At 36.9% G+C, this 13,042-nt stretch overlaps 2 protein-coding genes across 2 annotated transcripts; one reads left to right on the forward strand and one right to left on the reverse strand.

Moving 5' to 3' along the window:
- Positions 1-226: 226 nt before the first annotated feature.
- Positions 227-7,226, forward strand: LOC104897402 (equilibrative nucleotide transporter 1). The gene is made up of 2 exons (XM_010684270.4): positions 227-957; positions 5,047-7,226. Exons 1-2 carry the CDS (start codon positions 411-413, stop codon positions 5,769-5,771), a joined length of 1,272 nt encoding a protein of 423 aa, XP_010682572.1. The 5' UTR covers positions 227-410; the 3' UTR covers positions 5,772-7,226.
- Positions 7,227-7,313: 87 nt separating this feature from the next.
- LOC104897403 (U-box domain-containing protein 19) lies at positions 7,314-9,823 on the reverse strand. Its single transcript, XM_010684271.4, has one exon. It carries the CDS (start codon positions 9,770-9,772, stop codon positions 7,661-7,663), a length of 2,112 nt encoding a protein of 703 aa, XP_010682573.2. The 5' UTR covers positions 9,773-9,823; the 3' UTR covers positions 7,314-7,660.
- Between the last annotated feature and the right edge of the window lie 3,219 nt (positions 9,824-13,042).

Below are 13,042 nucleotides of genomic sequence, written 5' to 3' on the forward strand. Positions count from 1 at the left end.
GAAGGTGGATTTTAAGTCCGACCCAACCATCCTCCAACTCGGACTCAAACTTTTTAAACGGAGTCAGATTACTTTTTAGCTAGTCGGAGTCGACTCAGATGTTTTTGTTCGGGTTGAAGCGAAGTAGGGTCAGATCCAAACTGGTTTGCCATTCCTACCTATCATCCCCATTTCTCCCAAAATATATGTAAGAGATTCCATACTCTTACATCTTAATATGCAAGTCACTACCCAACTATATCAAACTACAACTTTTACTTGCTTGCCACAAAATATCAATTGCCAACCCAACCAATTATATCATGGAAACATGCTAAAACCACAACTCAAAATCTAGTATTTTAGTGGCCCGGCTCACAAGTCACAACTTTAGAAAACTCAGAAGTCAAAAGTAGTCACAACTAAAGAAAATGGAAGCTAAAGAAGAAGCCACAATTTCTCTTCTTAACCACAACCACAACAAACATGATAATAATGAAGAGATTATATCTAAGGAAAACAACATCATTATTCCACAAGATTCCTTAAATTTAGCATACATCATCTACTTCATACTAGGAACAGGTTTTCTACTTCCATGGAATGCTTTCATCACAGCCGTTGATTACTTCCACTACCTTTATCCTGATCAAAGTATTAATCGAATCTTCTCCGTTGTTTACTATTCATTCTCCCTTGTTTTTCTCCTCATTATCTTCTACTTTCGCAAGTTCAATGCTTATGTTCGTATCAACTTGGGCTTGGGCCTCTTCTTGCTGGCCCTTCTTGTGGTGCCTCTTATTGATTTGTTTTACATTAAGGGCCGAAGTGGGCTTAATTATGGGCTTTATGTTACTGTTGGGGCTGTGGGCCTGTCCGGTGTAGCTAATGCGCTTGTTGAGGGTGGTGTTATGGGCTCTGCTGCTGAGTTGCCGGACCGTTACATGCAGGCTGTTCTTTCTGGCACTTCTGCCTCAGGTTTGCCTTCAATCTTCAGTATTTTAGATTAGGGAAATGATAAATGTAGTACTCCTAAACAAGTAGATATGTTTGATAAATGAAGTTATGAATCCGTCAATTTGTCCCACCAATTAGATTAGGGAAATGATAAATGTAGTACTATAGAAATATTACGCAATGAATAAGCATTAATTAATGTGCATCCAATAGATGTTATATACTCCCTCTGTCCCAAAATACTCTTGACATTTATCAGGACACGTAGCTTTAGATGATACTCCCTCCGTCCCATAAAATAGTACGAAAGTGTATTCTGGGACAGATGAAAACGGAAAGTGTAAAAAGTAGGGATAGAGAGAGAGAGAGTATTATACTTTAAATTTTGGTTGTTTTGGGACATTTTTGGACTTCTCTAGGCTTAGTCATAGGAGTGCCGACATGACTTGTAACATTGCGTGGCTACTTGGTACCATTTGCATTGCCTCGAAAACCTCTAAATACCCCTTTAATTCATTTCTCGTGAAACCTAAAATAGCCTCGAAATGTACGTAAAAGCATCAATATATTCGTTCCAAGCCCCATAACTCCTTTCCCATGACCTCCCATGTCCCTAGAAGGCATCTCGTGGAATCCAGAGTTTGGGCCGCGGAAAGTCCGAAAGCGTGTATAATAACCTTCAATTTTGCTTTTTTTGGGGCATTTTTGAACTTTTTCGAGTGCGTTCATATTGTTGTCCCGAAACATTTCCAGGAGTGTCGACATGACTTGTAACGTTGCAGGGGTGTTTGACACCATTTGCGTCGCCTCGAAAAGCCTATGAATACCCCATTTGTTCATTTCTCGTGTAACCTAAAATTGTCTCGAAATGAACGTAAAGGCATCCATATATCCGTTCGAAGCCACATGACTCCTTTCCAATGACCTCCCATGTCCCTAGGAGGCATCCGTGGCGTTCGGAGCTCGGACCCCGGGAAAATACGAACACGTGTATTATAACCTTCAATTTTGGCTGTTTTTGGGACATTTTTGGACTTCTCCAGGTCCGGTCATATTTTTCATTAGAAACTTTTCTAGGAGTACCAACATGAGTTGTAACGTTGCACGGGTGCTTGGTACATTTGCATTGCCTCGAAAAGCTTCTAAATACCCATTTTGTTCATTTCTCGTGAAACCCAAAATTGCCTCGAAATGTACGTAAAAACATCAATATATTCGTTCCAAGCCCCATGACTCCTTTCCCATGACCTCCCATGTCCCTAGAAGGCATCTCGTGGAATCCGGAGTTTAGGCCGCGGGAAAGTACAAAAGTGTGTATTATAACCTTCAATTTTGTTTGTTTTTTGGGGCATTTTTGAGCTTTTTCGGCCCCGTTAATATTTTTCTCCCGAAACATTCCCAGGAGTGTCAACGTGACTTATAATACGCGTTCGGATCTCGGACCCCAGGAAAGTACGAAAACATGCATTATAACCTTCAATTTTGGCTGTTTTTGGGACATTTTTGGACTTCTTTGGGTCCGATCATATTTTCTCTTAAAACATTCTTAGGAAAGCCGATCTAACTTGTAACGTTGTGCAGGTGCTTGACACCATTTGTATTGCCTCAAAAAACCTCTGAATACCTCGTTTGTTCAATTCTCATGTAATCTAAAATTGTCCCGAAATGAGCGTAAATGCATGAATAAATTCGTTCCAAGCCACCTGAAACCTTTCCAATGACCTTTGGTGTCTCTAGGACGCATCCCATGACGTCTGGAGCGCGGGTCCCTAGAAAGTCCGAAAACGTGTATTATAACTTCAATTTTGGTTGTTTTTGGGACATTTTTGGACTTTTTCGGGTCCGGTCATATTTTTCTCTAGAAACATTTCTAGGGGTACCGACATGACTTGTAACGTTGCGCGGATGCTTGGTACCATTTGCATTGCCTCGAAAAGCCTCTAAATACCCCTTTTGTTCATTTCTCGTGAAACCCAAAATTGCCTCGAAATGTACATAAAGGCATCCATATATATATATTCATTCCAAGCCCCATGACTCCTTTCCCATGACCTCCCATGTCCCTATAAGACATCTCGTAGAATCCAGAGCTCAGGCCTGGAAAAGTCCGTAAGCGTGTATTATAATCTTCAATTTTTGGTTGTTTTTTGGGGCATTCTTGAACTTTTCCGGGTCCGTTCATATTTTTTCCCGAAATATTCCCGGGAGTGTCGACGTTACTTGTAACATTGCACGGGTGCTTGGTATCATTTGCGTTGCCTCGAAAAGTCTATGAATACCCCATTTGTTCATTTCTCGTGTAACCTAAAATTGCCTCGAAATGAACGTAAAGGCATCCATATATCCGTTCGAAGCCACATGACTCCTTTCCAATGACCTCCCATGTCCCTAGGAGGCATCCGTGGCGTTCGGCGCTTGGTTCCCGGGAAAGTCCGAAAACGTGTATTATAACCTTCAATTTTGGCTGTTTTTGGGACATTTTTGGACTTCTCCGGGCCCGGTCATATTTTTTTCCAGAAACGTTTCTTCGGGTGTCGACATGACTTGTAACGTTGCGCGGGTGCTTGGTACCATTTGCATTGCCTCGAAAAGCCTCTAAATACCCCTTTTGTTCATTTCTCATGAAATCCAAAATAGCCTCAAAATGTACGTAAAGGCATCCATATATTTGTTCCAAACCCCATGACTCATTTCCCATGACCTCTCATGTCCCTAGGAGGCATCTCGTGGAATCCGGAGCTTGGGCCCTGGAAAAGTCCGAAAGCGTGCAGTATTAACCTTCAATTTTGGTTTTTTTTTTGGGGCATTTTTGAACTTTTTCGGGACCAATATTTTTCTCCCGAAACATTCCATGGAATGTATACGTTACTTGTATAGTTGCACAAGTGCTTGGCACCATTTGTGTTGCTTCGAAAAGTCTCTAAACACCCCATTTTTTTCATTTCTCGTGAAACCCAAAAATTGTCTCGAAATGAACGTAAATACATCTATATATTCGTTCCAAGCCACATGACTCATTTCCCATGACCTACCATGTCTCTAGGAGGCATTCCGTGGAATCCAGAGCTCGAGCCACGGGAATGTCCGAAAGCGTGAGTAGCTTTTAATGATTAGAACTTCTACTATTTTGTCTTTCTCTTTCCTCATATTTCTTTGCCTTTTTAGTTTCTCTCATAACTGCTTCATTTTCTTCCTATTCAAGTTCTTACTCTATTTTTCAGTTTTTTTGATATATTTGATTGTACAATTGAACCCGTTGTAGAAGATTAGGATTAGCTTGTCCATTTCGATATAGTGTATTTGTGTGTGGTATAGTGTGTATCTCTCTGCTATAGTGTGTTTACTTGTGATAGTGTGCTATAGTGTATTTGTGATAGTGTGTTTCTTTTTGATATAGTGTATCTGTTTGTGATATAGTGTTTATGTGTATTATAGTTGATTGTACAATTGAACCTGTTATAGAAGATTAGGATAATAGTCTCAATTTCGATATAATGTAGTATAGTGTGTTTCTATGTGATATAGTGTTTTTTTTTTATGATATAGTGTATTTATTTGTGATATAGTGTACTTCTATTTATATAGTATACCTGTTTGTGAATGGGTTTATGTGTATTATAGTAGTGTCAAGTGTGTGTCCCGATTCACGTGCGTGAGCTTGATGCACACTAATCTTACTGTGAACCAGGTCCACACAAGTCAAATTGATTAATTATATATCGGTTGACGTGTGATTGTGTTATCAATTCCTCAAATAGTACTATTTCTAGAAATGTATTTAATGCTTATACGTAGCCCTTAGGACTACATATATCATTTCCTGGACTATTTTATAATCCTAAATTCGAGAGGTATATATAGGTTCTGAATGTTGTCAAATGAGGGTGATTGGAGATAGATATCTTCTAAATTCGCACCATGCTATTAAGTGTTTGCCTTGCAATACTTGACCAAGATCTCGTGGAACTTAAATCTTTTGTCCCATATTTTACGTACCATTACATACGTGCCACTTATTTTCATTGGTTGATTATTATAATGTGTGTTCAATCTAGATTTATGTGCACATAACATTACATGAACCAACGATGTGCATTTATTGTTGTGTAGGGGTTCTTGTTTCGTTTATGAGAATCTTTACCAAAGCAGTGTATCCACAAGATATCCATGGTTTAAGGGATAGTGCAATCCTATACTTCATCGTCGCAATTTTATTTGTTGTCATTTGCATTTTCTTGTATAATGTGGTAAGTCACCTTCCTATAATCAAGCACTACAACAAGCTTCGAACACAGGTCGTAAGCCAGAATAAACGCGATCAGAATGATTGTTCTTTATCTACTGGTTCCATTTGGGAGATTATGCAAAAAATTAAATGGTATGGTTTTGGTGTCAGCCTCATATATATTGTGACTTTATCAATCTTTCCTGGCTCAGTGACTGAAGATGTACATTCTATTATTCTTGGAGATTGGTATGCAATTCTCCTAATAACTTGCTTCAATGTGTTCGATTTTGTTGGCAAGTCTTTGACTGCTGTGTATCTTCTAGACAATGCAAACATTGCCTTGGGTGCATGTTTTGCTAGATTGTTGTTCTACCCTTTGTACTTGGGATGCTTGGATGGTCCTGAATTTTTTCGAACCGAGATTCCTGTGATAAGCTTGACATGTTTGTTGGGGCTTACAACTGGGTACTTTGCTAGTGTTGTGATGATTTTAGCTCCGAAAAGGGTCCAACTTCAACATGCGGAAACAACTGGGATATTGATTGCGGTGTTCTTGATTCTTGGCTTGGCTATTGGTTCGATTTTGTCTTGGTTTTGGCTCATTTGATCCAAGGATATCAACCTGAAACTTTTTGTGTAAGAAGGTAAAAGGGCAGATAATGTAGACGAGATTACATGCAGGAGAGTTGAAGTATCATCCAAGGAGTTATTGGTTCAAAAGGAGCAAAGTAACTATTCATCCACTTTATATCTTTTAGCAAGACGGTCTTGGTTATTTACGGGGCCCTATTCTATAATGGAATTTGGGCACATTTTTTTCCCCTTAATGATAGAAAAAGACTATAATTTTTCATAGAGAGTAATGAGAATCAATACTAATTGATCGATTGATTTATTATTGATAATTATAAAAAAGTATTAATGACAATACCAAAGTTAAAAATATAAAAGATTGATTTTTTGATGAAAGAGATTGAGCAAGATGATATGGGATAACGTGAATTATGGAGTCCGGAGACGAAGATGTGGAGCGTTTGCGGTTTATACAAAGCATTATATTTTTCAAATTGAGCCCTTTCAAATAAACTAAAATATTTTAAACCAGAAACCCTGTATGAAGGAGCTCTTTGCACATCCATAACTACGACCCCTGTCTTTTAAGACACCTTAAGGCTATGTAAAGGAAAAAAGATTTCAGTCCACTATGTAAAAAGTTGGACTCGGCCCTCGGGCAACTAGTGCGCTGACTGGTGAGTGTGCTGTGTGGCCAACTTTCTAGTTTCTACCTTGTCCATTATTTTCGCACAAACACTAGTGGAGAATATAGTTACTTTTTTAGTAGAGAATATAGTTTAAGGGGGAGAACAATAATCTTCCTCACAACATTTTACTTTCTCTCCCTGATAATGCGTGCGATAACGTGTGATAACAAATGAAGTAGAAAATAAAATTAATTGGGTAGAAAAACTGTTTTTACATTTTATTTTCTCAAAAAACTGATATTTTAAATGTCCTACTTTCCCCCCCTTTTTTCTTTCAAATGAAACGGTAAGTTATCCTCTATTTTTTTTTCTTTTTTTTCTTTTTTTATTTTTTGGTGTCCCCCATGTGTTGCCTTATATAATAGAGATTCTTCCTGTAATTTAATTTTAGGTTTTTTGTTAGTTTCTTATTTTCAATTCTTTATACTTATATTAAAGGTAGGGTCGTCTCATAAAAGAAAAGTTCAAGATTACAATTTAAAAGAAAAAACGACGGGATATAGCATATAAAAAGCTAAAACACAGTCACACAGAGGAATATATCTTATAGAAATGCCGAAGAAGTCTTTATGGATAAGATGCACACAAACTAGTATTAGGTCACATTGGTAGCAGCATGGCTGTACAACAAGCTGACTGATGCATTTACAACAATGGGAGCTACTACTACAGCCAATCACCACACACTTTCCACCGTGTCAACCAACCTGTACATGCAACACATTCTCTCAAATGCCATATCTGGGTTATGAAAGATAAATTCTGAAGGTTTTTGAATTACTGTAATTAGTCTCGTCATTATGTTGTATTAAAGTATTAAAAATAAGAAATTTGAACGAACTTATATTATTAACAAGTTTAATTTACATAATATATCCAATAATAAAGTTGACATTATAAAATGAGTTTCATTAAAAAGTTGGAGGCTCATACACTATGACATATTAGCCCTGAAAAACTCGACCTAATTTCTCAAGCATATTACAGAGTAACTTACAATACTTATTGCTATGTATAGCAATTTTTGTACATCACTTGTTGATAAGAATTTAAAAATATCACAATCTCTACAAAACGAGCTTCACGAAAAAGATGGAAGCTCGTACACTATAAGATTAGCTCTCAAAAATTTGAGCAAATCCCTGAAGCAGCATATAATACAACAATATTATGTGGTATATATCTATCTACAACTTAGAAAAAAAATGATTTTGAAGAATATGTAGGCTTAAGTTTACCACACAGGAATAAAATTTTCGCGTGGTAAAGTATGAGGTATGAGTTGAGATGAACTCCTGTCGGAGAAGTCATGAAGAAGGCTAATCAACGAGCTAGCTTTGTTATTAGCCACTGTAGTTCCTTCAAGGAGCAGTGCATATAGAGCTCCCATGAGAGAAGTGTTCTTCACTAAAACCTCGATCACTTCTCTCCCACAATTTATACACATTGCAAGCAACAATGATGCACAATGCTCCTTTACAAACCTAGAAGAACTAGATGAAGACGAGCACAAGATTCTTATGACACCATCCAAGGCCTTAGCGCGCAAGATTGCCCTAGCTCCATCGGTTTTCTCTGCTAAGACCGCAAGCACTGCCAAGAAATTGACAACAAGATCTTCGCTTAATTCCACAACATCTAATAGGCTTATAAGAAGAGGGACTAGTTTAGTGTTGAGCACCCTACAATGATTACTTGGGAGCAACAAGAGACTAAAAATGGAAACTAAGGCATTCTTTTTGCCTTGATCACTCCCAACTCGGATCAATTCTACCAAAGATGGAATTGCCTCAGAGTTGTTTCCAATCAATCCTCGATATTCTTCTATCGAGGAGAGATTGAATAAGATGGCGGCAGCATACTGCCTTGCCGCCATCTTAATTCCTTTTTTGAGCACCTTAATGACCAGAGTTAAGCCCCCATTGCTAACAATGATGGGCTTGCTTTTAGGGTGCTTGGAGAGATTCAACAAGGCTGCCATAGAATTCTCTTGGGCTATTGAATCTTTAGATAAAAGGAGATTCAACAAATATGAGATTGTCCCAGATTCTATAAAGCATGCCCTGTTGAATTCACTCCTTTTAGTAAGCAGCCTAATCTCATAGGCTGCCTTACTTTTCTCTGCCATTGTTCCCATTACTAGCTTAATTGACAAAAAATCAGCTACCATTGTAGTAGCTTCTTCAATTGCCAAATCTGCTACATAATTAGCATTATTTGTTTTGCTTGATCTCTTTTGTTTAGAAATAATTGGAAAGGGGAACCCATTTTCTAAACAATATTGCTTGATGACCTTCTTGAGTGCTATGTTAGGCACTAAATCTAAGTTTTGGACCCTCTGGCCCGTTTTCGGACAAACGGGGTTGCCCGCTTTGAACCACTTGATAATGTTGATCCGATCATAGGTTTGACCCGTTGAGATTGTAACAGGATCCATCATAATCTCTAGTGAAATAGGGCACTTGATATCATCCGGGTTCAAGCAACTAACATTGTAGTTAGATATCTTGTTGTAAACTCTTGTAACATCACCATCAATGCAATCAAAGAGCACACAACGACAATATACCATTAGACCCATCAACTTGGCAACAGGTTTGTACTTTGTACTGCATTGGTGGCTCATATGGATCAAAAACTTGGCAGTGGGTCTCGAATATGTCTCGAGTTCCTCCTCAAGAAACTTGACTTGATCATTACAATCCGTCCAAGTCTTGATATCCAAGTAGCTCATGATCAATCTAAGCTCACTTGGGTCGGGTATGACCCGGTTTTGGAACTGGCCCAATGCCGATTTCACCATATTTGAGGCCCAATCATCCTCATTTTGGGCCTCAAAAAGGACCCGCTTCCTTTGATGGATAAAAAACGAACCTAAATCCTTCACCTCATTATCACAAACACTAATCACATCCGATGGAAGTGCATCCAAAGAGGCAGCCACCAACCCGAGCAAGGCCCGAAAGTGTCCGCCCACTCGGTCGTAGTTCATGAGCATCCAAACACGCGCGTCTTGGCGCGTGCAATCTTGTAAAAGAAAGTTGAGATTCTGAAGCGCCACATGGAGATCCAAAAAAGATGCAATGACGGATTTGCCTACCATATCAAGCACCCCAGCATCTTGTAGTCCTTCTAGAAAAAGGTGAAGAACTTGGATTAACCGAAGGGCATTCTTGGCATTTCTTTTGTTGGAGGTGAAAACAAATTCAGGAGATTTGAAGTTGCATATTTGTTTGGAGAGAGAAAGTATAGAGTTGAAAAGGGTAGTTATGGAAATTGACTTGCAAGGTTTTACTGCCGGAAAACTCAATGTCCGGCGAGTCAACTCATCCGAGTTATGTAACATTTGACTTTTTTTTTTTTTTTGTGGATTTTTTGTTGGATTTGTGTGTGTGTGTTTTGTGTTTGGATGGAATGAAAAAAGACGTTTGTGAGGTTGAGCTACTTTTATGGTTGTAGAACAGGGGACACGTGGCATGGGATGATACGTTGATGAGGCTTCTTGGAGGGTGTGGGGGCACGTGGAAGAGAGAGATTGAAGGAAGGAACTTACGTTGCTCGTGCATGGTGATGGAGGTTACGTTAAAAGTGGCAGCCGACATTTTTGTGGGAGTTATGAGACTTGTTTTGGGAAATATTTATTTTGTCTTTCTTCAAATCTAAGGAAGACATGTCATTTTTTCTTAAAATAGTTAAAAAGAAAGGTTCTTTATGTAGCTACAAGATAAATACTACGGGCATGTTTGGCAAAACTAGCGATTCTAGTAGCTGTTAGCGGTTATAGTAGCGGTAGCTGTTGGGGGTAGCTGCTAGCTGTCTACTAGTAATTGTGAGCGGTCAGCGATTGAATTAGTTGTTTAATTAGAAGTGTTTGGCAAAAGTAGCTGTTGGAATTATTGTAAAAGATAAAAAAATAATTAATTAATCTACCTTATGCTAATATATAGGGTTTATTTGCTAGACCGCTACCTCTAAATCTCAAACGTTACTTGTAGTAACGTTCCACAATCGCTACTCATAATCTACTCCAACTGCTACCCGCTACTACAACCACTACCTTACCAAACACTCATAATTTTCTTAAGTAGCGTTTCAATCTTGTCCAACCGCTAACCGCTACCTCAAACGCTAGTGCCAAACAGGGCCTACATATGTTCTTTCCTTAGTTTACTCACTTAACTTTGGGGGAGAATTACGGAAGAAGTTCAAAAATGTTAGAAGGATATTGAAAAGGTGTGTGTGGTGAGAAACTATGTAAAAAGTAAAATATTAAAATGCGAATTACATGATTGGAATAAGAGAAGAAAGTAGATATAAATATAGCATGTTAACGAGAATAGAAAAAACAACATTGTGTAGATTAGAAAGAAAAGAAAAGCGCGTAGATTAAAAGGAACTGAGGGAGTAATTGTCACCATAATAGTTTCAAATATGAGCCGTTCAGCTTCAAAGGACAAATTTTATCTATTGGTAATACCTTTTCTCTCTCGTCTACTATATACTTCCTTTGTTTTTCAAATTGACCCGTTTCTTCTCAGCATACTTGCCATTCTACTATTTTGAACTTTTATATCTTTAATTATCAATGAGCAAAAATTTACCAGAAATTAACATTTGAAAAATATACATTGAGACGAATCTAACAAAATCAATATGACTATATTAATTTTTCATTAAGTACAAATCACTAAAGATAGTCAAAGTTATATATGTAAATTCTAAATAGTATCAAAAGTCAAAATCGATCATTCATCTAAAAAACGGAGGAAGTATGTCCCACTTTTTTCAATCTCTTTCTCTTTCCTATTTACATGACTTCTTAAAAAAAAAGTGTCAAAGCTGATATTGCAATAATAATGAAACAGATAAAGTGTATATATATACAACCAAGAAGGCAAGAAAATGTTTTCCTTTTGTATTCATTTGATATATGAATGAAACTGCCATCAAAATTACCTGAATGAAAAATGTCACTAAAGTTTAAAGAAAACAACAGTTTGTTATCCAGGGAATTTTTCGTTGGAACTTAAATAGTTACACAATGCAAGGTCCTCTTGTTAAATTGGACATTGATTTAAAAGTTACCGTGATAGCAAATCTAATATAGCCATTGTACATTATTTATTTTGTGGGCGTATGAGAATGAGACTTGTTTGGAAACTATCTATTTCGTATTTCTTGAAATTTAGAGTGTTTGCGGGGATATATTAGGGTAACAGATCATTTTTTGGAGATATACATCACTATTTTTTTTTTTTTTTGTGGAAATATACCAATCTAAATTTAAGTTTTGTTAAAATGTACCAAAAACACTAATTTTGGCGAGAAAGTCAAATTTCCAGCTTTTGAATTGCTTAATTAATCTTTTCATAGTACGTGATATTCAATTGCTTCTATTCACTCGCAAGTTCCTACCAAGTCAAAAGACAGAAATTTGACTTTCTTGTCGGAAATAGTATTTTTGGTACTTTTTTTCAAAACTTAAATTTAGGTTGATCGATATAGCTCCAAAAAAAATTTAGTGAGGTGTATTACGATAAAATGTTATATTATCTTGATATATCTCCGAAAAAACTCTGAAATTCAAGGAGGACCATGTCTATTTTCTTGAATTGGTTAAGAATTTTCTTGTGGATTAAACAATAAGAGCACTCCCAATGGTGATCAAACCCATCACCAAAATCAGAAAATTTGGGTTGAACAAAAAAAACATACATCCCATTGGTGACATAAAATCCATCACCAAATGACAAAACATGTCATTGTTTACATGGTGAACAAACTCATCACCTCATGACTGTTGCCACGTGGCTGCTGCTGTGTAATTTTGGGAAATTTCGTGGAAATTTCCACGGAATTTCCTAGAAAATCCCTATTTCAAAAAATAAAAATAAAAATACCAAAATTCATATTTTTTCCCCCTCTATGAAATGATACCCATATTGATACATTTCAGAACAAAAAAAAAAAACTTCTCCTCCTCACCTTCCTCGCTTTAAAAATATTTATACATCATTTTTCTCTATAATTTATACTAATAACCCAATAATGATAATTAATTTTGGATACTTAATTATTATAATTTGAAGTAATCATAAGATGATTCATTTTTATTTTTAATATGTAAATTATATTATTAATTGAAGTAGCAAAGAGAAATAGGAGAGAGAAAGTTGAGGTGAGGTAGTGAAAAGTAGGAGAGATAAAGTGGAGTTTGATGGTTTTTTTGTTCATGAGTGGGGTGAAGGTGATACATTTGTTCATGAAATGATCAAAACATGTGTAAGTAAGGAAATTTGGTGATCAAACTCATAATCAAAAAATTATAAAAAAAATTGGGCCGGTGTTTGAAAACGGGAATCTTCTTGATTTATGATTTGAGTGCGTGAAATAATTATAAGGGCAGGAGTGTACAGGTTGTAACAACATGGTATGTGTTGTGATAATTTAGTACAAGTATAATTAAATCTAAGTTTGACTTGTGAGGCGCTCATTGGGAGGAAACCACGCATGAATTTTCTGGCTGCATATAATACTACTTCATGTTCATTTCCAAGGCATTAAATCTAAGTGAACTCATTTAGTTTTTGTCTATTTTATGCGTTGTGATATAGGA

The sequence above is a fragment of the Beta vulgaris genome, chromosome 6 (assembly GCF_026745355.1).
Source record: "Beta vulgaris subsp. vulgaris cultivar EL10 chromosome 6, EL10.2, whole genome shotgun sequence".
NCBI lineage: Eukaryota > Viridiplantae > Streptophyta > Magnoliopsida > Caryophyllales > Amaranthaceae > Beta > Beta vulgaris.